Below are 26,338 nucleotides of genomic sequence, written 5' to 3'. Positions count from 1 at the left end.
GGAAATGCAAGAAAGCAAAGTGGCTGTCCAACGAGGCCTTAGAAATAGCAGAGAGGAGAAGCAAAATGCAAGGGAGATAGGGAAAGTTACAGAAACTTGAATGCAGACTTCCAAAGAATAGCAAGGAGAGACAAGAGGGCCTTCTTAAATGAACAATGCAAAGAAATAGAGGAAGATAACAGAAAAGGAAAGACCAGAGATCTGTTCAGGAAAATTGGAGATATTAGAGGAACATTTTGCACAAAGATGAACATGATAAAGGACAAAAATGGGAGGGACCTAACAGAAGCAGAAGATGTCAAGAAGAGGTGGCAAGAATACACAGAGGAATTATATCAGAAAGATTTGGATATCCCGGACAACCCAGACAATGTAGTTGCTGACCTTGAGCCAGACATCCTGGAGAGCGAAGTTAAGTGGGCCTTAGAAAGCCTGGCTAACAACAAGGCCAGAGGAAAGCGATGACAAACCTAGACAGCAGCCTAAAAAGCAGAGACATCACCTTGCCAACAAAAGTCCAAATAGTCAAAGCTATGGTTTTCCCTGTAGTGATGTATGGAAGTGAGAGCTGGACCATAGAGAAAGCTGACTGCTGAAGAATTGATGCTTTTGAATTGTAGTGCTGGAGGAAGCTCTTGAGAGTCCCCTGGACTGCGAGGAGAACAAACCTATCCATTCTGAAAGAAATCAAGCCTGAATGCTCATTGGAAGGACAGATCCTGAAGCTGAGGCTCCAATACTTTGGCCATCTCATGAGAAGAGAAGACTCCTTGGAAAAGACCTTGATGTTCAATCAATTTAAATTCGGTAACCTTTATTGGCATAGGAAACTTAAAAAAAAAACTTACACTGGGAAATTAATAGCAAATAGAGTCCACCACGACTAGATAGGCGGGATATAAAATAAATAAATAAATAAATAAATAATGGTAGTTACACGGCTAAAAAAAAAACAACAACAGCAAAAAACACAATAGGAGATACTTTGGAGTAGTCTAGTTAATTTTTAGAGCCCTGGGCGGAGAGAACCTTTGTAAGAAACTCTGCTACTAAGGCCGTTATTTTTTGTGAATAGTCATTAAGGAGGAAACCTGTGAGTAACTGAGGACGGCCAGAAAAATTTGAAATTATTGAACCTAATAGACAAGCATGCATATCTTTAAACTCAGGGCAGTGACAAAGGATATAGCACCTCTGAAGGGAAGATATTCAGTCGGGCTAACATAAAGGCTCTCCTAATAGAGGGGTTCACCAAGGACTGGAAGTAAGAATATCCATAACCAAAGGAGGGAAAAATACCAAAATGAATTGGGGAGCATGTTTGATTCACATTAGAAACTAACTGAAGGTACTCAGACTCCCATAGTCTCTCCTTGATAAGGGAGAGTGCTTGATTAAAATTACTGTTAAATAGAGAGTTTGAGGATAAGCCAATGGTCATGAGTTTGGATTCACATTGTGAAAACCATATGGATTGGTAAGTATCTTTGAAAAGGTGAACAAGGAGAGCATCTGGGTTTATTTTAAAAAAGAGGCGCAGCCAGAATTTGAAGGTAAGAGCCCACACCGTCGTTGAAGGAAGATGCAGCCCTAGCTCTAGGGCTATAGTAGATAATTTGATTGAATTGGGAATCCCTAGAATCCGTCTATAGAAAGTAGCAGCTAGTAAATCAACTTTATTGTTCATGGCATTGATCCAGATTGGGACTCCATAGAGTAGGCGATTAATCAGTTTAGCCTGAAAAATATGAGTGGCTGCTGGAACAAACTGATTCCCAGAATTATGATGGAATTTATTTATTGCTCCGAGAAGATGTGAGACAGAAGCTATCGCCAGGTTTCTATGTGTATTCCACTTGAGTTGGAAGTGGAATGATATGCCTAGGTATTTAAAGGTTCTGACTTGTTCAATGGTCTGATTGTTGATTTTCCACTGAAGAGGCTTCCAAGATTTTGAGAATACCATAGTTTTGGTTTTCTCTATATTGATAACGAGATCGTTGCGAGAGCAATATGAATTAAACAAGAAGAGGAGTTGTCTTAAGCCCGAGCTGGATATAGAAAGAAGGACGGCATCATCCGTGTATAATAGAAGGGGTACTGACGCCTTGTTTAAAAACGGGGCAGATTTTTCAGCTGGTGACAACTGAGGCCGTAAATCTGCTAAAAAAAGATTAAATAAAAACGGGGCTAAAATACAGCCCTGCCTCACTCCTCTGGTGACTGGAATCTTCTCGGTGACAGAGCCGCAACAATCATAGCGGACTTGGCAAGAGTTGGCAAAATGTAATTTACGAATTAAGAAAAGTAGACGTGGGGGAATTCCCCATGTGGCTAACTTTTCCCACAAAATAAGTCTATTGACAGAATCAAAGGCAGCTTTCAAATCTATGAAAGCTACATACAGGTTTCCCTTGAATTGGTGTGTATACTTCTCTGCCAAAAATGAAAGAGTTAATACGTGATCTAATGTTGAGCTACACGAATGAAAGCCAATTTGTTCGTGTCCTGGAAGGTTCACAGAAGAAGACCAAGTGGCAAGGTGAGCTAAAAGATGTTTACTGTACAGCTTTCTGATTGCCGAGAGCAAGCTTATTGGTCTGTAATTACCCGGGTTAGAGGGGTCACCTTTTTTAAAAATGGGAACTAAAATAGAGGTGAGCCAGTCTTCTGGGATTATCCCATGTTCGTCGATTAGAGTGAACAGATTAGCTAGGGGGTCAGCCCACCATTGGGCATTATTAATTAGAAGGTCATTGGAAATCCCATCTGGACCAGGGGATTTCCCACGTTTCAGAGAGTGGATCAGCTTTATAACCTCGTCCCTGGAAACTGGTGGCCAGGGAGGGAGATCAGAGGGAAGGTTTCTTAGTGTTAGGACTGGGTCTTGGGAGGAGAATATTTTAGAGTAATAGGTTGTCCAGTCAAGAGGGGAGATAAGTAAAGGACTCTTATAGGGCTCTTTCGGGAAGGATTGTGCAACCAATGGTTTACTATTTTTTGATGTAATAGCCTCCAGGAGGTGGGACGAATTCCGCAGGCCAAAGTTATGCCTCTTGACATCAATGAGCTGGCGCCATGTACTTCTCGCCCAACCGTAAAGGGCCTTGGTCTTGGGAGTGTTATAGGATTGGAATGAGAGGAATAGGCGGCGAACTAGACGTTTGGTAGTTCGACACTCAGCATCAAACCAGGTGTGACGGATAGCCTTGTTTTTAAATACAGTTGCAGAGCTAAGTAGTTCTGCCAGAGTATGGGTGATCTGCTGATAGGATAAATCAGCCAGAGGTGGTGACGTGGTTGATTGAATTGTTTGTTTTAAAAGGATCGTATCAGGTCTAAAAGCCCATTGATCAAAGGCTAAATTGATCCTAGGGGACCATTTAGGCCAGAGCTTGGGGTGGCAAGATGAACTACCATTGGGCACATGAGTGGGGGAGATCGAAATTTTTATTGATAGTGGAAGGTGATCACTATCTATGCGAGCACCAATGGAAAAATCACTACATCTGGTTAGAAGCTCAGGCGATACTAGAATATAATCCACCACACGGGCACCAAAGGAGGAAAGAAAGGTGAAATTGTCAGCATGAAGGTATTGAGAGGAGCCATTGAGAATATGGAGATTATAGACAGAGCAGAGATTTGCTAGGAAGCGGGCATTCTCATTAAAGGAAATGTCCTTGGATCTTCTGTCCGAGTGAAGCCAGGCAGGAGCCATTTCGTCGAGCTCCCATTTAAGAAATTGTAGTGCTGGAGGAAGCTCTTGAGAGTCCCCTGGACTGCGAGGAGAACAAACCTATCCATTCTGAAAGAAATCAAGCCTGAATGCTCACTGGAAAGACAGATCCTGAAGCTGAGGCTCCAATACTTTGGCCATCTCATGAGAAGACTCCTTGGAAAAGACCTTGATGTTAGGAAAGTGTGAAGGCAAGAGGAGAAGGGGACGACAGAGGATGAGATGGTTGGACAGTGTCATTGAAGCTACCAGAATGAATTTGACACAACTCCAGGAGGCAGTGGAAGATAGGAGGGCCTGGCACGCTCTGGTCTATTGGGTCACGAAGAGTCAGAAATGACTAAACGACGACGAAGCTATACTTACTATAATAAAGTGAAGCTCTGACAAAGACATCTCAAAAAGGAAAAGAAAAATATGCAGTAATTGTCTTTGGAAGCAGACTTCACTCAGCCACTTACGCTCTTCAAATAGACAGTGTGACTGTTTTCATTGTCTTTGATCATTAGCAGTTAACTCCCCCATCTTAACCTCCCTCACCTTAGATGTCTTCGAAGTTGCTAATATAGTAGGAAAGGAACACAGAAACACTACCATAGGAGTGGGCAAAGTATGCCCTCCAGATGTTGTTGGACTAAAGCTATAAACTTTTTTTGGCTAGTCCTGATCAGAGTTGCAGTCCAGCAAAATAAAATAAAATAAAATAAAATAAAAAATCACACATTTAGGATTGCTATCATTTACATTTTATTTATTTTTTACTGTGCTTAAGTAATAAAAGCCAATAATAATAATAATCCACAGACAAGTAACCCAAAACAAAGCAGAAAATGAAAAAGGGGTCAAAGAGATTAGAAAAACAGTAGTATTAACTACTGAAAGCAAGTCACAAAGTCTGGACCCCTATCAATTAAAAATGACCAAACATCCAGGTAGGTTTCCATTTCCCGATGTTGTTTATATGTCATACCCAAAAATGTTCAAAGACTTCAACGGTCCTACTGTATATGTCCATTGAGGAATACAGGGTGCACCTTTATTGTTCCAATGTTGCAATATCAATTGTTTAGCGACCATTAGAGCATGAAGAATCAATTTTTTACAAGCCATGAATTCATCTCCATCAAACAGGCAAATAGTGTTGCAAAATACATAATGTACAAAACTCAGAGATTGCTCCAATAAAATGTTGATTGCTGCTTTGTTACACATGTGGAAGGCAAATGGCATAAAATTTGGTCACTTCTAGCTGACAGTGAGGCACTGCTAGTGTTGTCGGGGCGCTTGTTCAGCACACTGTCTATTTTGGGAGAAGTTATTACACATACACTAAAATGCTGTTGCTTTCTTACATTTGCCTTTCAACTGACCAGGAGTACCTCCGTCTTTCTGATTAAATTTCAGTTTAATCAGCCTCACCCAGTCCATTACTGATACTAGGCACTGAACCGGAACCAAAATAGTTTCCTAAGATTTAGATGGCAAGGAGAGATAGAGTTGGGTGTCATCTGCATACTGGTGACATCGAAACCACAATTATCCTCCAGTAATTTCATGTAAATATTAAATAACATAGGAGACAAAACAGGACCTTCAGGGACCCTGCAGGCCAGTGGCCAGGGAGTTGAACACAGTATTGAACAGCACCACCTTCTGAGTTCTCTCTTCTAGGAAAGACCGGAGCCACCATAAAACAGTGCCTCCAAGTCCAATCCCAGAGAGACGAGCCAGAAGAATATTATGGTTGATGGTATCAAAAGCCCCTGAGAGGTCCAGCAGAAGCAATAGGGACACGTCCCCCCCAATTTCCAGCATAGGTCATCCACCAAGGTTAACAGAGCAGTCTCTGTTCCATGATCAGGCCTCAAGCCAGATTAAAATGGATTATCACCAATTCACAGCCAAATGAGCCAAATGTTGCCAGTGCTGCCTTCTTAGATCCAGACAATGATCAAGTAATCAGGTCGCCATGCTACAGAGGCAGACAGGAATCTTGACAAAAGAAGGTGCTGGCTTCTTCTCCCTGCGAGTGTAGCCATACTGCAGCAGAAGAGGGCATAGCAGCGGGTGAGGGAGGTGCTTCTCTTTCCATCTTAGGCAGTGGGAGAGCTTGTGCCAACAGTGGATGGTCAAGGAGGAGATCCCGGTAGCTCTATTACCTTTTTACTCCATCACTGCTCCACTGCTGTGATGGAGTAAACCTAGCCAACAGTCTGCATGAAGAAAATGGAGGAGATGGGCCACAGGACCTTGGAAACAACTGGTGGATGCTGCCAGTTAGCTAAATGATCATGAGGAGGAAGTGTAGTTAACTTGGAGTAAGTGGAAAAGGAAAACCATCTCAGTTTCTGAGTCAAAACTAGTTTTTCTAACTGATTTTGACTGCCTTAGGTGCTTGTGGCCCTCTCTTTTCCTCACAACTGTTGGGTTATTTTGCAAAGCATGTTTTCTCTATAAAGCTCTAATACTGGATTACTGTATATGATTATGGTGGCCGCAGTTGTGGGACTAGATGCAGGGAAAGTTATTTCCTCTCTTTCCAGCTCTGTGCCATAAACTATTAAAAAACAATTTCTATTAAAGCACAAAACCAAACTAAAATGGCAGGACATCACTTTGTTTGATAATGCTTCAGCCAACATGTCAACATTTTGAAGATCAAAGGCCTGTCTGAATAAAAACCTCTTTGCCTTGACAGAAGTATAACATAAAGGACTGCTGTCCTCCTTTGGCAAAGAATTTGAGAGAGGGCATTGTGAAGGTTCTTTCTTGATTCCACACTAAATGTGCCTCTAATTGTGATGGTACTAAAAGAAGACCTTCCTTAAAGATCTGGCTAAAGGCAGCTCCACTGGCTAGTTTTAATATAAAACGAGTATCTATGGTCCTGCACTTGCTCAGACAGGTGTCCTCCAATTAATGAAAGATTAGAAGAAAGCAAGGATGCTGTGTTGACTAACACTCCTGGGGGGCTATTGCATGTTTGTGTCAACTCAGGGGCTAACACTGGGCCTGTTTGCTCCTGCCCTGTTATCTCTCACTTTCTAGGTCGCCATGGGAAACTCAACTTTGCTTGTTTGGATCAGCTTTAGCTGCATCATTTCTGAGAGGAGAATGACTCATTTAGCTTGTTTATTGCTATGAGCAGAGTTTAGAAGCATTTTTTAAAAAAAGAAACGACACCTCTCAGAATCCTCCAGCCAGCGCAGCGGCTAGTCACGCTGGCTAGGAGTTTCTAGGAATCGTAGTACAAAAGGCAGAGCCATAATTTGCTAAGCTGGCGCCAGGGCGTTCCTTGTCCCGTTAGTAAAATTTGGAATGTAGAAAGGAAACAGGCCAGAAAGTCTAGATATGGGTAGTTGATGTCCATATTAGTTCTGCACTGCCTGCTATGTCTCCTTCTGCTCAGGTAGGAGAAACTGGCTGGAGGCTGTACATGCACAGAAAACGGGTGAGTTCATGCCCTTCCAGGCACACGTACCAAAAACAGATGGTTTTGCACCATTCTAAAGGCAATTAGTTGTGCGGTCCATATTTCAGCATCCTCTCTCAAAGGCCCCGTCGCCCTCCTCTTGCTGCCAAAGGACAACTCCGAGGCAGCGCCATCTAGTGGTCAAACTCCAAGTTGCGACAGGTCTCTTCCGGACGACCAGCAAGCTGGTGGGAAAGTGTCCAGAGAGGCAGCTGGGGAGGGTAAGCTTTCCCCAACTCCCAGAAAGATCTGGCACGCACAGAATGTGCATCGTTTTCCTGTCAACGTCTCTGCCTTATTGCTTGGAGAAGTTTCTTACGTGGACTTTAATGCAACTGCTTCCCCCCCCCCCCCATCCGCACAGCAGTCTGGCCATACGAGTGCCGGCTGTTTGGCGGTCTCTTCTGCAGCGACGAACCGAAACCACTCCTTGCCCTCGCCCCCTTTTCTATCCCCCCCCCCACGAAATGAGCGCATACATCGTTCGCGGTTGCAGCGGCTAAGCTTGGCTCCTTACGGCTACCATACAGAGGGCTTCTGCTTCGTTACCGCCCTCTGGCACACTCTTCTTTCTCATTGGTTAGCGGCGGGAAGCGCAACCCGGAAGTGTGGGCACAGTTCATGTTGCACGTGGAACGCGGGTTTGCCGAGGATCGTGGGCGCGGGAAGCTTTCCTGGCGTCGTTGTGGGAGCGCTAATAGACTGCTGTTATGAACTCCCGGGGATCCACAGCAATTGGTAGGTTGGTGCCGCCTCTCTCTCTCTCTCTGAGGAAGTGTGGGCAAGGTGGACCCTTGTTGCTGTTGTTACGCGCTGTCCAGTCGCCTCGGAGTTATGGCGACTCTATGAGAGATCTCTAAAATGGAAACGGTGTTGCTTATTTCTGCCTTATTTCTGCAGAGGACGCGTCGGCAGAGGCGGGAGATGGTTCAGAGAGTGAGCCTTGTTTGTCTGACAACGGGAGTGAGGACGCTTGGGAAGAAGAAGGCGACGACGCGGGATCTGCGCTGAGGACACCCTGCCTTTTCTGCGAAAGGTTCGGTTCGGGGAAGTCGGAGGAAAAGCCCCGGTTTGGAACATAAGTTCCAATCTGCCTGTGCCTATAAAGGCAGAGGCAGATTGTCAGTGTAAGCCCCCCCCCCCCGTCTTGTGTTTTGACTTCAAGAGCATCAGTAGTTCCTCTGTTTCTAGTACCTTGCCGTTTTCTTGTGTTCTAAGGAACGGCTTGAATTATTTGTTTTGACGATGCAACATTTTCCAGAGAATTTCAGAGGAATTGCTGTGTTATTTGGTAGTCTGCTGCGATAGAAGGAACGGTGGGAGTTTAAATGCTGGCATGTTTCATTTGTCAGAAAAGTTTGTAAGCCCCAGTCCAACTGCCTCGTGCATTTGAACAAGTCGGTTGCAGTTGTTGAAAAGATATTCCAAATCACATTTGCTCATTGTTAGGGTGTCACAAGGCTCCCAGTTTTTGTTGCATCAGCTTTCAAAAACTTAGGGAATCATCCTTATTAAATCAGAAGGCTCTACAGTATTTTATGAACTGATGTAGCTGCTGGAACAGTGGGGAATTGAACTCCCAACCTCTGGCTCCACTGACAGATGACGACACCCTTGAGCTATCCAGCAGTTCTAACTATTACAAGTTTAACCAAATGGTTTTGGCGGTCCTATGTTTGAATTTTTTTGATACTATAGGAAGTATCAAAACATTGTTTTAAGCTGATTTTTATATAGGGACATGCTGGTAATGTAAGTTATGAGTGTAAAAAAGCCAGGGATACAAAGTAACATTAAAATGTTGTACCCTTTCTGCCTTGATTAGACCAACCAGATAATATGGACATACTGGATTATAGTTGTTGTAGCCCAGCATATCTGTGGAGGTGGGCACAAAATGGAGGGGGACTCATGCAGATGCAAATTCAGGTAAAGGGTAGGTGGAGACATTATAGCAGTCTGTTTGGCTGCTGCCTTGTTTTAAAGTGAATTATCATATTAAGTAATGGACGGTTCTAAAGCCAAGTGTATAGTGACAGACTTGGACTCTGGAAACCGGAGTTCTGATCTCACCCCAGCCATGGAAACTCATGGGTGGTAGCACTGATAAAACCACTCTTTGAATATTTCACATAAATTGAGAGCCCTACTAGGATTGCTGTTTCTTGGTTCTGACTTGACAGTGCATAGCACAATATTTTGTCAGGTGAGGATCTGCTTTCCCTCTTTTGGGACATTACCAAGCCCTTCCTCCAACAGTCTTCATTGGAAAGGCTAGCAGGAAAATGGTTAGCTGGGCACTGCTTTTCAGAAGTACTTTTAACTTCTCTCTGTAGTGCTGCCCAGCTTTTCCCATTTGCCCTTCCTTTTTTGGGGGAAGGAAAAGGCAGCACAGATAGAGCTGTCCAGGCTATGTGCCTACTAGAGCTGTGTTGCTCCTAAGCAAACTTCAGTCTTCTGCTCAGCTTGGATATGTGAATAGCCATGTACATTAGTTTCCACATTTAGCGTACACTTCTCATCCTAGCCTGTCTGCTTTTTTCTTTTTACTATTGTGTGCAAAGGTTTCTTGCACTTCAAATGGTATCATTAGGATTGTTGTATCACATCCAGATCACTTACTTAAATGCTGCTGGTGCACTACAGATCATTGTTTAGCAATTGTCCAAACTGGGATAAAGGTTTTCTATATCATTTTTTGTAGCTGGTTGCCTCTGTGTTTTCTGATGTAGTTAGACGTTGCTAGAAAGCTAGGTATTAACATGTTGGTATTGTGTGTCATCATGTTGCCTCTGACTAATGGCAACCCTATAAATGACTGACCTCCAAAATGTCCTTAACAGCTCTATTCTACTCTTGTAAACTCAAGGTTGTGACTTCTTTTATGGAGTCAATCTGCCTCATATTTTCCTAATGCCTTCGTATTTTTCTAGCTTTATTGTCTTTATTAACACACCAGGAATTTGTATATTAAAACCCTTGTATGTCATTTGCTAAGACTTTTCAGTTCCGCGGAAGATGCTTTTAGCCATTGCACATCAGACCATGGGTTCAATGTTGGAATGTTGGTTCGTAAACATGGTAAGTTTATTTTTGCGGTTTGCATAATTTTCTAGTTAGATTGACACAAGCTAATAAGATAGAGTAACAATGAATGACTTTTAATGAGTGAAAAGTAATATTTAACCAAACGTTGGGGGGGCGGATATCAGCATATACCAGAGATGGGCACATTATTTCTGAATTTTGAAAAAAAAACTGCTTTGTTCTAAAAATGGGAAATGGCAAAGCAGAATTGTTACTCATGCTTCATAGCAGTATCTTGGATTTTGGGTGAAAAGAGTGCTGTTGTGGGGAGCAGCAATCTTCCTTCTTGGTCCACTGAAAGATGTAGTGTAGTGTATTAGACCCCGGCATCTGTCAGTAGAGCCTCCCTACTGCTTTACTATACATTCTAGCTATACATAAATATTTTTCTACCAAGTAGGAGCTTCAACGGAATTTTCAAGATAGGGAAACAAATAAATTATTATGTATTTCTATATTCATCTTACAGTGGCAAGCAAGTTGCATGTTGTACTAAAATGTACTAGTTGTCAAAAAAGAGGCCCTTAATATAGCTAGCTTCAAATATTGAGAATGTCTACAAATTTAGGAAGTGAATTTTGCATTTTGACATGAGCTTTAGTGGAAAAATAAATAGATCATTCCTTGGCAGTGAAGGAATTCTATGTGCTTCTTGAGACTCTAGAGCCTGTAGGAGGCTGTGGTACTGAATCAAAACAATAAAAAGAACTCTCTACTGCAGTGGAAATGTAATATTATGTTAATATGTTACAAGAGTAGCATCAAAGAGTTTAGTGGTACCATGGGAATATAGGCAGCAGCCTTGTATTGAGTTACATCATTGATTTATCTAGCCCAGTGTTAATTTGTAGCAGTTTTTCAGGGTCTGGTAAGATTCTTTGGTAGCCCTACCTCAAGATTGGTTTCTTCATCTTTCCCTCACCATGGCGGGGTCCCATGAATGTTTAGTTGCCAAAATAAGATAAGTAAGTGTTTTCAGGATGTTAATAGTGTTACACCATTGGCTCACAAATACTAACATTAAATACAATGTATGGCTGTCATATTTATTCATGGTGCCATGACTAGGTGGGGATACATGAAAAAAATCCATAAATGTCATATTAAAGTATGGTGGTTAGTCTCTGATGTACCACAACATTTTTGACATTACTTTTTTTGGGGGGGGGTTATAATACAGTGAGGTCTCGACCTACGGAATAAATCCGTATTGGAACGGAGTCCGTAGGTCGAAAAGTCCGTCGGTCGAAAATGCATCCCCCATAGGAATGCATTGAAAACCAATTAATCCGTACCCAGTCCAAGAACCCCTCCCCCCCACAAGCCCTGAAAGCCCAAAGCCAACAGCGGGCGCAGAGCGGCTTTCAGCTTCCAAAGCCGAGCCCTGAGTGAGGGGAGGTGGGAAGCTGCTCTGCGCTCGGTCAGCTTTGGGCTTTCAGGGCTTAGAAAACTGGACCCGCTGGCCACTTGTCTCCTATCCCCAGTGCCCACATTGGGGACAGGAGACGAGAGGGCAGTGGGTCCAGCTTTCTAAGCCCTGAAAGCTGGCAGCGGGCACAGAGTGGCTTCCCACCTCCCCTCACTTGTGGCTCGGCTTTGGAAGTGAAAGCCGCCCTGCTCCCGCTGCCAGCTTTCAGGGCTTAGAAAGCTGTACCCACTGGCCTCTTGTCTCCTGACAAGACGCCAGTGGGTCCAGTTTTTTAAGCCCTGAAAGCCCAAAGCTAACCGGGCGCAGAGCAGCTTTCGGCTTTTCCCGCCTCCCCTCATGCAGCTTTGGAAGCTGAAAGCCGCCTTGCACCCGCTGTCAGCTTTGGGCTTTCGGGGCTTAGACCTGCAGCCTACGGACTGGAAGGGGGAGGCGGGGAGAGCACCAAATTTGAATTTGGCGCTTTCCGTGCCTCACCCTTCTGGTCCGTAGGTCGATTCTCCGGCCGCAAGTCGAAGTGAAACTTTGCGGCTGGAGAAGTCTGTAGGTCGAAAAGTTCGTAAGTGGAGCTGAACATAAGTCGAGACTCCACTGTACGCTTGTACAAACTAACATGGCTACTTCTAAAAAAATACTTGTTTGTCTTAAGGTGCCACTGGGCTTTTTATTATTAAAACTGTATTATAAATGATATTTTTGTAGTACTCAAGTTACTTTCTGTGGTGGAAATTTGCTTGTTGTAACAACAGAAATGGTTGAAATATATGTACGAGCTTTCCTGTTAATGTCACTTGAGCTTTGTAAAGGTTTGGATACTGCTTTTTCCTATGGAAAAAAACACACACTGTTTAAAATGGATTATGTTGAAAGAAAAAAAAAGATTTGTTTGAAATGTGTTGAAGGAGAGCTTTGTGGATACCATGGAATGCCAGAAAGACAAGCAAGTGGGTCATGGATCAAATCAAGTCTGAACAAATATTACATTCTCCCTTAAGGGCCAGATCCACGACTTAGGGGTGTTCCTGGATCTGACATTCTGTAGAGAAGCAAATTTTTGCCATTGCCAGATCTGCCTTTTTCCATCTTCAGCAAATTGCAGTTATAGCCCTGTCTGGGCAGGTGATCCTTGACCATACTTGTTTGTGCCCTGGCAATCAATAACTGCAATTCCCTCTACATGGGGCTGCCTTTGAAGGCAATATGGAAGTTGCAGCAGATGTAAAATGTGGCTGCCAGACTGATTTCAGGAGTTTCTACACACAATCATATCTTCCCCCCTTTTGGTAAGCCAGCATTGGCTCCCTGTCTGTTTCTGTGCAAGATTCAAAGTGCTAATTTATAAGGCCCTAAACAGTTTGTGGCCTCAGTACTTGTTGGAGTATCTCTCCCTGAGATCTTCTACCTGGACCACCCAGTCATCTCAGGCTTTGTTGTTCTGGGTGGCAACCCAAGGGAGGCCTCGAAAATCACCACCAGGAACTGGGCCTTCTCACTAGTAGCCATGATATTATGGGACTCGCTGCCTGCTGATGTACGCCAAGCTCCTTCCCTTCTGTCCCTCAGGAAGCAGGTCAAAATATTGCTTTTCAAGGAGACATTCAGGACCAACTCCCCACATGAGAGATTTCCCCGACCCATGCTATGTAATTTTTAATTGAGCTAGCTGTTGTCATCTGGGGTTTTTCTTATGTTCTGTTAGATTATGGTCATGATTAGTTTGTTACTGTTATTTTTGTGTGTTATTTTGAGTTTGATGTTGTGGATGTATGTTGGACTTTTGTATGTAGTTTGGCACAGATCAGGATGTTGGGTTACTGTTTGGGAATAAGGTGTTTAGGTACACATGATAAATCAGTTAAAATGCTGATATCACTTTTTTTCTTCCTTTTTCCAGGACTCGATTTCTACAGCTACATCAAGCTAATAAACTTCATTAGGGTGGAAGTAAGTTACCAAATATTCTATAAATTCAACAAGACTAAAGTTAAATAGTAGTATGCTTTTTGTCATCTGAAGAACACAAATTTATCTGTAATCCAGGAACAGGTTTCTGAGAAACTGCCCCTTCTGTTTGTTTTAAATATGTAGTAAGATTTTGTGGTGCTCATACCTGTTGTCTGCTTTGTGAGTTGTGTGTATGCAATATGTACTGAGTTTGGATGTGAGCCCTTAATTGTCCTTTTGTCAGCTTGCCAGAAGGTTTTTCTTGCTTGAGGTTAAGGCCAGAAGCTAAGGAGCAATTAACACAAGCTTCTCCCACTACTTACACCCCATAGAAACTATGGCAGTGTTCATTCTAATGTTTAATACAGAACTTGGAAAAGTTACTTTTTGGGTTACAGATTTCATGCTTTAGGGTGTTGGTTAAAATGACAACTTTTCCACCTTCCATCCTAGTGTTTTTCTTTCACTTGAAAGCTAAACATGAGTCAGACCCCACAAGAGAGGAGAGTGAGATGAAAGAAGATTGGCTGGACACAATTTGGACAGTGACCTGGGGAAACAGCCTTAGATTGTTAAAGCTGATTGAGAAATGTATTCTCGAAGGCTTTCACGGCCAGGATCTGATGGTTGTTGTAGGTTTTTCAGGCTGTTTGGCCGTGATCTGGAGGTTTTTCTTCCTAATGTTTCACCAGTCTCTGTGGCCAGGACCTTCAGAGGACAGGAGCTAGAACTCTGTCTGTGTTCTGGTGTAGTGTGTGGGATTGTTTAGTATTTGTAGCTATGGGATTCCACAGCTGAAGATGCCAGCCACAGAAACTGGCGAAACGTTAGGAAGATAAACCTCGAGAACACGGCCAAACAGCCCGAAAAACCTGCAACAACCATCTGATTGAGAAACCTTTGAATTTACAACAACTATACTAAAAAGGAGTATTTCTTTGTCCCTTTTGTGTAATGTCATTGGTATTAGAAATGGATTCACATTACATGCGCAGCCTATCTCTATATAAGGTTATTATCTCCAATGGCCATAGTTTCCCATTTGTTTGTACTCATTTAGGCAACACAGAAGTTCATCAAATGTTTGCTAACTGAAATGTTTCTGTAGTTTGCATGTTTCTGTTGAAGGAAGAACCACGCAGTACATTGTAGTTTATCTCTAAGAGCTTATTATACTTAAACTTTCCTATAGAGTTACTACCTAAATTTACCTACAGACATGCTGAAAGTTAAGATTAATGTTTTCTTAGAGGCTGCTAATATTTTGGAGTGAGTTGATCATTTTCATTGCGATAGGATAGCCATTTGGAAATTTCAGATTATATTTACCTCGCACTGACAGTTAAAATATACTGTTACAAAGCTTAGAGATACATGAGAAAGTAGCTAGCAATTTGGGTGCAATAAGATGCATAAGAGAGATAAAACTTTTGTTTGTTTGCAAAATTCAGTGAAATTATATATCCGATTTACTGTTTTGAGTAATCAAGGTACTGGTAGACTTGGCTACATTTTTTTTTAAAAAGGTATGTGTCTTGCATGGGGTTCATCTGTCATCTCAAACAATTTAATTATTATTTTCTGGCAATTAGTAAAAGCTAATTGTATCAGCATGCAGGATTGTCAACATTCAATGTAGCAACTAATCTACAAATAGCAATAGTGGCGGGATTCAGTACTTTAAAAATGTTTCTAAAGTGACATTCTCAACACAGAAGATATAGCTGGTTAAAGTAAAGACTTAACCAATGGCTGCAGGTATATTTTAACACATTGTGCACAAAGAAAGGACACGAAACCGGGCCTTCTCGGCGGTGGCTCCTCGCCTCTGGAACAATCTCCCTCCTGAGATCCGCGCGGCCCCCACTTTGGACACTTTTAAAAGTCAATTAAAAACATGGCTATACATTCAGGCCTTCCCTCCAGTTAATATCTGATTTTTCTGTTTATTCTCTCCTTACGTATTTTCTATTGTGGTATTCTGTTTATTACAATATGATTTATGTACAGTAATTGTTTGTGTTTTTTGTATTATTTCACTGTTTTTACTATATTGGAAGCCGCCTAGAGTGGTCTTTTAGACCAGATGGGTGGGGTATAAATCAAATAAATAAATAAATAAATAAATAAATAAATCTGTTTTCATCTTTTCAGAAACCAACTGCAGAGATTCTGAATTCTCTCAGTTCACCACTTCCTTGGGTGGAAGAGAAATATTTGAAGCCTGCATTGGAAGATGATTTGTTACTCCAGTTTGGTAAGATTTCTCCCCCCCCCCCCCAAATTTGAGCACTATTTTTAAAAACAGAAAGTTTTGTTTACTGATGTGTAGTGTAAAGGTTAGTCTTTTTGGTGGGGGAAAGCTTCTCGTACTTTCGAACAGACATACTAGATACAAAATAGGTTATGTTTGTGCTTCATAAAAAGTACTTCTGTCATTTCTGAAAGAATGTGAAATAATGAAGGTATTACAGAGGAAACTGATCCATATAGATCATTCCAATTTATGCTACAGAAACAATATTCTATTCTACAAGCAATATTCTAGTCCACCCTGGCTTTCAGATCTTTCAGGGGGATTCATCCCAAGGAAATTTGATAGGAAAGAGAGATGGTTTTCTTGGCTGCCACTTGCAGAGGCTAGCCTGGCTATTTTCCATGCTATTATTTATATGCCAGCAGGGAAAGACTTGGTGTCTGTCTGAATTTCATTTGAAAGGAGTCATTTGTTTTTATTCATCTTCCTTTACCTGTGTTTAACAGGTTTATGTTTTAATTGTGCATGTTTTTATTTTAAGCTCTGCTAAGAGCCTATCCAGCATTTTGCTTCCACCTCACAGTAGCTCAGACTATCTATGTAGGACAAGGCTCATGGGGGCATTTTTCACTAGCCATTATCTTTTTGCCATTCTCTGGTTCAATGTGGGTTCCCCAGGTTCAGAGTACTTCACTGTGCTTTAATCCAACTGCTACTTACTGTTGGACCTGCCCTGAACCCATGATGAGCTATATACCACCTGATCGTGCTCAAGGGAATATTAATTTTGCTACTCAACAGGATCCTGCCTCTGCTCTTAAGTTATCCAGTTTTGTGCTGCATCCTATGCATTATATCTCAATAAGATTCATCCATGTTTGGAATCCTCATCAGTGTTGCTGGCAGAAAAAGGAAGGAAATTTCTTGCTTGCACTATGGCAAGCATCTAGCCATCACATCAACCAACCCAGAGTCTGACTATGGCCCTTTTTAAAATTAGGTATATTTCCTTTGGTGCAGTTTGAAGATTTGGGAAGAGTTCTTTGAGAAGTAACATGGAAGAATTTCCTGGAATGGCAACAGTGAAGGCCTTTGATCAATTTTGTAGGCAGATACTACCACCTCCTTTCCGCAGTTTTTGATAAATACCAGCAGCAGGGGTCACTCCTTCTAGAGCAGATTTTTCATGTTACTTTCTTTTTGTAGTGTGTCTATTAGAGGACAGCATGTTGTTCTTTAAATGCATAGATCAAATCTCTCGTAGAAACCATGCAATTCTTGGGATCTAAAACATTCTGTAAATCTTAATGTGTACACACTCTATGACACTTTCTCCTGGTTCATTTCCAGATATAGAAGATCATCTTGACTCTGTACCTAATGTTCTGACTGAGACCTCATCTCTTCTTGAGCGATTGCAACATGCGGAGCACAGGGCAGAATTGGCAGAAGCTGCGTTGGCCAGAGCCCAAGATGATCTTCAGAAAATGAGGTACCCTTTTGACAGGAGAGTTTTCTATTTCAGAGTCTTGGGAACCACCTTGAACATACTAGATTAAAGTAGGTTTATAATACTGTTTCAAGATCACTGCAAAGTAACATGTTAGTTTCATTGAATGGATTAAGACAGTACAAAAGATTCCTTCACATATATGTGTTGTCACAGATACAAGGTGTCCTGCTATATCACTCTTTGCCAGTATATGTTGTTTAGCTTCAGAAACTCATTTTTAAAACGGAACAGTATAGACAGTAGCAGCAAAAAAAAAAAGTTTATCAACTCAGTCATACAGTGTAACTTTAAACATAGCACATGTTTCTTCAAGACTTAAATTATTCTTGTGGACTTAAATTAGCCAAATGGAAATGGGAAAAGATTGCAGCAAGAACAATTATGGTAGGTGTGTTAAAAGATGAATAAAAAGCATTAATTTGTCTGTCTAAATGCAGCAGCAGGAGCCTCTTGGGGTTGTTTATGCAAACAATTGAACTGCAGTTTCATGGCTGCAAGGGAGTGGAAAGAGCACGATTCTCTTTCTGCTCTATATCTTAAACAGCATTGGATTCAAGTGCATCACCAATACTGCAGTTTGTGTGGTACTCTTCCAGTCTTTCAGAAGCAAAAGAGTAATCAAATGGAGGTACCTTATATGAAACTGTCATGTGTTCCTTGAAGAGGGAAGCTTCCGTAGCTTATATGGGTTATAAATAACTGTTTTAAAATACTCACTTTTGCCAAATCCAGAGTGAGTGTTTTGGCAAGGTCTCTTGTAAGAATGTAGTTTTTGTGCAGTAATTCACCATTGTTTTATGTGCCTGATTCTTGGCTGTAGTCTCTGTCCTTCAAATTGGTTTACCTCCTCCCCTCCCCAAAATAAACCCTTTAAGCATTTTAGCCCTAAGACATGGTGTGAAAACCAGTGCAGAAAACAATTATTGTCCATCACTCCTTAAGTTTGAATTTGGAGTGGGGGAGGAAATGAGTTGCTTCAGTGTAAAATGGATGGGGCCCCAAGCCAAATTTTAAATGGCTCATTGCGATATAGATATCTGCTATTGAATTGTAAGCTTTTATTGTCTTTCCAACAGCAAATTGGAAAATAAGAAAATTTTGTGTGCCTAGAAGGTGTATTAGAATGAATGCCTCAATGGATAATGTGGTCACTCGGAAAAGCACAGTACTATATAGCTGTGTTTTCTTTCATTCTAGCTAGTTTCTTGCCTTTGAAAGGTCAGCATTTTCAAATCCATTTCTTCTCAAGAGAGTTGGACAGCAGAATTGGTGATGTTTTATAAATCTTTTATACCTTTTAGATAATGGGAACCTTTCCCTACTGTCTTAAGGGCAGCTTTCAAAACAAAATTAAAGTAAAACCACCTAACTGGGATTGTGTACACTGTTCACTGTGGTATCGTTTGAATTTTTAAGATTAAAGAAAACATCCAACTTAAAAGAGCTCATGCAAGCAAGCTGCATATACTAAATTTGAGTTGTGGAAAGCCTGAAATGTAGAAAGATGCTCAGGGAGACATGCAGGGAGGATGAGAACCCCCTCCACAGTAGATTTCCTTGCAGTAACCAGCAGAGGGAGCTTCAGGCTGCTGCAGGTGCAAGATCACTCCATGAAACCTACATGCTTTCTCTCAACACACTCTTCTGTATTTTTACAGTCCTATCGTTCTGTCTCAAGTGTATGTTTCAAATTGATTACAGACAGTTTGCCCATGATTTTGTGATGAACACAGAAGTCAGGCGTGTCTCATCAGCCAATACCATTGCGGACTTAGAGGAGGATGAAGAAAATGTTTACTTCAGTTCATACGGGCACTATGGGATTCACGAAGAGATGATAAAGGTTAGGAAATGAACAGAAACTTGCCTTTCTTGCCATAAAGCAGGAAGCAGGGTGGTTTGTCCATAAAGTATACTGCAGTATAGCTGCATTTTTAACCCTGTCCATACTTAGTTGCGCTTATTTTGTCGAAAGCTAAAAGCATGCAGGAAATATAAGGGAAGAACCAACCAAAAAGGGTCACTCTGTGGACCTCACTCCAAAAGGCTGTGAAGTCTGTTTCCACTATCATTTTCTACATAGTTTTTCCTTAAGGGGTAATAATGCTCTCCAGAGGATTTCTGTATGCTATCAGGGAAATTCATCTGCAGGTGAAAATTTTGTTTTCTTTTTCTTATTTCCATAATTTACAGTGCTTTCATATTTATTCATTCTTGTTCTCCTTGCTGTGGTGAATCTTGCTCTTAAGGAATAAATAATTACCGTATTTTTCGCACCATAACACGCACTTTTTCCCCCCAAAACAGGGGGGGTGGAAAGTCTGTGCGTCTTATGGAGCGAAGAAAACAGATTATATTTTCCTGTTTTCTTCTCCTAAAAAATTGGTGCGTCTTATGGAAAGGTACGTCTTATGGAGCAAAAAATACGGTATATGCCATCAAGTCAATTCTGATTTATGGCAACCCTTCTCAGGGCTTTGTAGGTATAAAATACTCAGAAGTGATTAGCAGTAGCTAAGTGGTTTAAGGATCTGGCTGTGGAGCCAGAGCTGGGAGTTCAATTCCCCACTGTGCCTCCTTGTCAAGGGCTGGACTTGATGATCCCTGGAAGGGTCTGATGAGCCAAAGTTCACCCAGTTTAGCTGTTTAGGATTCATGCGTGTTTACATTTGGATTACAATTCCAGTCATTCTTACCATTGACAATACTACCAGGGGATTTTGGGAGTTTTGGTCTAGAACTTGGGTGCCATGTTGGAAGCAGTCTGCAGTTTTCATAACAGCAGATTTTTATTTGTTTGTTTTTTTGATTACTCTAGAGTATTTATTTTTCTTCAATCAAGCTTACTCAAGGATTATTACTATCATTTGCCTCTGACTAATGGTAACTTTGTAAACAATTTACCTCCAAAAGATCCACTCATTAACAGTCCTACTTTGTATATAATTTACCTCCAAAAGATCCACTCGTTAACAGTCCTGCTCAGTGTTTGGAAACGTAAAGCTATGACTATTGAGTCAATCCATCTTTGGATATTTGGTTTTCTTCTCTTCCTGCTGCCTTCAGCTTTTCTGAGCATCATTCTTAGGAATACTGGAACACTAAAGAATTATTCTGAATTAAAATCTGTCCTACAGAAGCTTATACATTCAAGGCTTTTAAAGTTCAGGTCCGTATTCTGCAAGAGGACTCAGATCGATCAGTTCTAAGTCTTCACACAGTTGCTTTCAAGATCTCTACTTTTGTGGTCAAGGGAGATTCGGTGGTTTTTTAAATAATGTGTTACTGATCTTCTGTTTATTTTTGTTTACTGTCTTATTGCTATCTTGGAATTGAGGAAGAAATGGTGGGATGGGGGTGGGGTGAAAAGAAAGCTAGTGTTCCACTGCTCAGCTTTCCTGACCAACTAGGCTTGAGCAAAGGCAGTAATTGAGAATCTATTAGTTATGCTTAGGCAGTAAAAGGAATCGGGATAGAAACCTGAAAGCTTTACATTCAATTGTTTTTGTCTAGAGATGGGCAGAAATTGCCAGTTCAGTAGTTTGTGTCAGTTCGTTTCTCAGCCAAACAGGTGTTTGGCGTTTCCCGGCCTCGCCTCGCCCACTTAGGGACAGTCCTTGGAGGAGACGGGCCAAGGAAACTGGGGCGCTGCCTGTGAGCGAGTGAGGTGAGGCTGGGAAGTGCCAAACACCCGTTCGGCCGAGAAACGAACTGGCAAAAACCACCGAACTGGCAGTTTGTTCCCATCTCTACTTTTGTCACTGACATGTAGAGACTTCTCATGTATTAGAAGTTCCTGATAACAGCATCAAAAATAGTGAAAGTACAAAAGGCCGCCTCAGTCCTGCTTATCAAGAGCTGCTCATAAGGTTATTTGTTTATTTTAAGGAAGTGGTTCATTAATGCAACACTCCAGTAGAAAAATAAAGAGTTATGTTACCATTATTACAATGCTATATTCAGCTGCCGTTTAAAAATAATCAATTTAAGTGTAAAAATAATGCCAAATCTTAAAAATTACCCTTAAAAACTGACATTTTCATTCGTCATACTGAAGAAATCTATCCCTTATTAGTTATATAATCTTTTTTAAAGCAACAACTTTGGTAAATTGGCTTTCATTGTAGATAATGGAATTACCTTTAACTATGTTACTTCCAAATTGTTTGTAGTTTGTAGTGCTTGAGAACAAGTGTGCCGTAGTGCAGAGGTCCCCAGCGCCCAGTTTGTGGCCTGAGCTGGACTGGGCTGTGGAGACAGACCTCCCCCACCACCCCCACACGCACTCCCCCCGCACAGCCTGTTTGCACCTGCGCATGGGCGCACTTGCACGAGTGTTGTGCCGCCCTTTGTGCATGAGTGTACATGCCTGTATGGGTGTCCCTGCTCCTTTGCACATGTGCACGAGCATGCCTGCGTGAAAGCATGCACGCTCTCCTTTGCACATGTGTGTGCATGGGGGTGCCCCGCCTTCCCCGGCTGGTCCGCAGGACTAAAAAGGTTGGGGACCACGGCTGTAGTGGATAGAGTGTTGTTCTAGGAATTAAGAAACCTGGGTTCAAATCTCCACCTGGCCATGAAAACTCCTTTAACATCTCACATACCTTGAAAATTCTGTCAAGGTCACCAGTATTCAGAAGTGATTTGATGGCACATAAGAACAATGCTGATTTCTTTTTTTAAAAAAAGTTAATGTTTCACATGTTCATTCCAAATTCCTAAGGGTGATTTACAGTCAAATTGTAAAACAGTAATTAAATATGTTGTATAGCCAGCTCATGTACTACATCCATTCAGGTGTTCAGTCACACTGAGTAAGCACTAAAGGCATTTTCTGAACTTGGCATATTGTAGAAAGACTTGTGAGGCATTTGGCTTTGCATTAGTTTAGTTTTGTATGTGTTAGCTGCAAATGAGGCTGCTCCTTGGAGAAGTGTGAGGAGATGGTGGTCCTCCAGATCGTGCTTGACATCAGCGCTAGCCAGCATCTCCAAAAGATGTCCACATTTCATTTATAGTGCTACCTAACACTATACAGTGCTTGCATATTGCTACTAGAGGGAGAATAGGTGATGAAGGGAAGAAAAGAGCTAACCATGTCCCAAAATAAATGACTGGAGTTTTCCTGAGCAGCCATCCACGTAGTGAAGACAGCAGTTGGGAATCTGTTGATTAAGTTTAGGCAGCAGTAAGAGAAAGGGAGGATGTCTGAAAGCTTTACAGTTGACTGCTTTTGTGAGTGATAAAGAGATTGTAGCAGTTAGGTAGCTGCCCTTCAGTTGTGCATAACTTGTTAAAAGGGATCCAGATGATAAGTAACACCAGCGTTGTTTCTTTTAAAAGATACAGTATATATCTCACATTTTATATCTAAAACTGACCCTAAGGGTAGCTTACAATCAATACTGTGAAACGGTAATTAAAGAGAACCCTTGAAACTGAGAATGCTGTCAACGTGCTAGGGCTTTGTATCCAGAAGGTCCTCAGTTCAGTGAGGTAAGAAGGGGAAAGAGCCCTGTCTGTAATCTGGGGAGCTGTAGCCAGGCCATAATTAACTAGACAGGCTGTTGGTCTGACTTGGTGTAGTGTTGCTTCTGATCATAAAAATCTACCAGCATCAGAAGCTAAAAGTGTGAAGGAAAATGTTGTAAAATGCCTTCACAAGCAAGGTTGTTTAAAATGGCCATTTAGAGAGCTGCATCTCCCAGGAAGTACATTCCATCATGCTGGTACCGCTGCTAGGAAGGTTGATCCCCTGTCCTGCTCCTCTGTACTTCACGTGGCAGAATAGTATGTAACAGGGCCTCCTGAGAAGGGCAACGTGCAGATTGATTTCTTATGGAAAGGAGATGGCAGATTTCACATAGCTTAAGTCTTTAAAGACTAGTTTCTTATTGTAGGCATCACTGAGACACCCTTTTCAGACTGCTTTCTCAGACTTTATAAATCTCAGCTCACAAGGGCAATGCTGTGGGCATCTAGCTTTCATTGTGACTTTGTTTTTATAACCTGTTCTGGAATGCAAGTTGCTGCTTAGACTTGTCCTTTTACCCTTTTGGTACTGCTTCTGGTTGGTGCAGTGTTCACTTGGTATGCAAAGAGAGGTCCTTGCCTTTTAAAAAAAGCTGCGCTCTTAAAGCTTTATGCTGTTTTTTGACCACCGTCACGAGGAGCTAAAAATAAAATCACGAATCCTGTCTTCTTTTGCCTGACATTTGGTTCACTAGCTCTTCGCGGGGACAGTAAAGCATATGGCTTGTTGGCAGTTTGTCTCCCTGCCTCTGCGCATTAAAAGCAATGATGTTAGTTGGACGCTACGGCAGGTTATGTAACCAGCTCACGTACAGATGTACTACATCTATTTAGATGCACAAACTGGAAAACCACCAGTACCTCTCTAGTCACGCTGAGTAAGCACTGAAGGCTGTTGCTGATCCTGGCATATTGTAGAATGACTTGCAAAGCATCTGTGAGTCACTTAGCTTTACAGCATTCCAGGTGTATATGTGTAAGTTAAAATAAGGCTGCTGCTCCTTGGGCAAGGATGAGGAATGGCTGGTCCTCCAGATGTTGCTGGACTTCAGCTCTCCTCATTTCTAGCCAGCACAAGCCAGTTATGAGAGCTGATGGCAGTAGCAGTAGCATAACAGGAGAGCCACACATTCCCCAACCCTGTCCAAGGACTTGAGCCGTTTCCTTTGCTATTTACACCCGAGGCAGCAAGTTTCATTTTTTTCATATTTGAAAATAATAGCAGTGCTTGCATCATCATCATGTGCCATCAAGTCAATTCTGACTACTACTACTACTTCTTCTTCTTCTTCTTCTTCTTCTTCTTCTTCTTCTTCTTCTTCTTCTTCTTCTTCTTCTTCTTCTTCTTCTTCTTATTATTATTATTATTCTTATTATTCTTATTATTATTATTATTATTATTCTTATTATTATTATTATTATTATTATTATTATTATTATTAGATTTATATCCCGCTCATCTGGTCAGATTGACCACTCTGAGCGGCTTCCATAAAAAATATACAATAAAGCATAAAAATTATTACAAGTAAATAACACCACATATAATAAAACAAATAGATAGAAAGAGAAAGGAAATTAAGTATTGACAGGAGGGAAGGCCTGAACATATAACCATGTTTTTAGCTGGTTCTTAAATGTGCCCAGTGTAGGGGCTGCACGAATCGCTTTAGGAAGGTTGTTATAGAGGTGAGGAGCCACCGCCGAGAAGGCCCGATTTTGTGTTCGCTCCTTCCGGGCCTCCCTCGGCGTTAGGCTCCCCAGCCTCACCTCCTGGCTCGTGCGGGTGATCCGGGTAGATCTAGGTGGGAGCAGGCGTTCCGCCAAATATCGATGATACTTATGATGATACTCTTCAGGGTTTTCCAGGTAGCATACACAAAGAAGTGATCTACCATTCCCTCCTTTGTGAGGGGATCCTGGTACTTGGCAACTTGCCCAAGGTCAAACAGGCTGTCACTTTTCGCAGGAGGCACAGTTATTTATCATACATATGGTTGTCTTGGCTGTATTGCTAGATAACCAGGGTCCAGAAAAAGCATGGTTTTAAAGTCATCTGGTCTTGCAATTAACATTTCATTTGAAAAATTTGGAAACATATGTAGAAGCAGACATATTAATAGGTAACCCTTTCTTATTGAGGAAAAAAAGGACCAATATTTTATCAATATTTTGATAACATCAAATATCAGTGAGCAAAAAGGACTAATACTTTATACAGGTCTATTGAAGCTTCTATAAAATTTTCACACATGATACTTTGCTGGTGCAGCATCAGCTGTAGAAGATAATTGGCTGCCTTTTGGACAGAAATCTCAGCTCTGAAAAATGCTCCTGCCTGGAAAATCCTTTCAAACTGTTTGGGGATGGGAGGTGGGGAATCATTGAAAGGTAACTTAATACATTTTATGTTGCTGTAGTGCCATGAATTGAACAAAGTTCCCTGAACTCTTTTTTAATAGGACAAAGTGCGCACAGAAAGCTATCGTGACTTCATATATCAAAACCCCCACATCTTTAGAGATAAGGTAAGTGAGTTGCTTTTAAAATAGTTGATATTCTTACAGTATGTGATACTCTCAAGGTAAAAGAAACCTCTACGACTGAAGAGTTAGGAGAATGACACTTTAATGGGGCTATGATTCAATGCACTTGGGTCCTATTGCACAGAGAACATTATGCAGCTGCTGGAGGTTGCAGATAAGAGAAACGCTGATCAGCATTGTCACTATTCAGTGTGCTGTCCTGAGAGTTCATTAATTATGATGGCATGGCATTGTTGAGCCTTGTCTCTTCTTCTTAAGTGGTGCCTGAAATAAGTGGCACACACTTATTTACACTAATTCATGTTAATTCATTATCTGTACCTTGCATGATAAAAAGCATCTTCAAGATCCCTGAGGAATTAGGTTTGACCTGCATTCTCCCAGAGGACAGAGTTTCCATCCCAATGTTTATGTTTGGCTGTTGCTTTTGAACGTTCATAAAAACGCACTGTTAATGGGATTTGTATTTTCTGGGGAAATGTATTCTGCTTTTATATGAAAGAACTATTGAAGGTGAATAGATACTGAGAAGGGTTTAAATTATGGCAAGAATCTGGACCATTCTGTTCCTACCTACTCCTATGAACTTTTATATGGAAGCTGCTGTTGAGTCTTTTGTATTACTTCCCTCATATACATTTCTACTCATACCTTACAGAGCACCTTGACATTTTCTTCAGTCTGTCTGTTTGTTTTACAGTATATACAGATTGATTATTTATACTATTCCATAGTGCCTCAGTTAAGGTGTGTGTGTGTGTGTGTGTGTGTGTGTGTGTGTGTGTGTGTGTGTGTGTGTGTGTGTGTGTGTGTGTGTGTGTG

General features: G+C 41.5%; 1 protein-coding gene across 3 annotated transcripts in view; it reads left to right on the top strand.

Annotated features, from left to right (window-relative positions):
- Window positions 1-7,788: 7,788 nt before the first annotated feature.
- PRMT3 (protein arginine methyltransferase 3) overlaps window positions 7,789-26,338 on the top strand; it is an 88,465-nt gene continuing 69,915 nt past the window's right edge. Inside the window, exons 1-8 of one of the 3 annotated variants that reach the window (XM_072985887.2) lie at window positions 7,789-7,949; window positions 8,112-8,247; window positions 10,210-10,292; window positions 13,619-13,668; window positions 15,823-15,925; window positions 17,276-17,417; window positions 19,140-19,281; window positions 25,433-25,498. In XM_072985887.2, the coding sequence (XP_072841988.2) occupies window positions 7,922-7,949; window positions 8,112-8,247; window positions 10,210-10,292; window positions 13,619-13,668; window positions 15,823-15,925; window positions 17,276-17,417; window positions 19,140-19,281; window positions 25,433-25,498 (750 nt within the window). In that variant the 5' untranslated portion in view covers window positions 7,789-7,921. Of the gene's footprint in view, window positions 7,950-8,110; window positions 8,248-9,036; window positions 9,141-10,209; window positions 10,293-13,618; window positions 13,669-15,822; window positions 15,926-17,275; window positions 17,418-19,139; window positions 19,282-25,432; window positions 25,499-26,338 lie in introns of those variants that run through there. The other 2 variants (XM_020782870.3, XM_072985888.2) reach the window with 2 other exon arrangements.

This window comes from Pogona vitticeps, chromosome 1 (assembly GCF_051106095.1).
Source record: "Pogona vitticeps strain Pit_001003342236 chromosome 1, PviZW2.1, whole genome shotgun sequence".
Classification (NCBI taxonomy): Eukaryota; Metazoa; Chordata; class Lepidosauria; order Squamata; family Agamidae; genus Pogona; species Pogona vitticeps.
The sequence above is the reverse complement of the archived record's forward strand: the minus strand, read 5'-3'. Positions and strand labels throughout refer to the sequence as shown.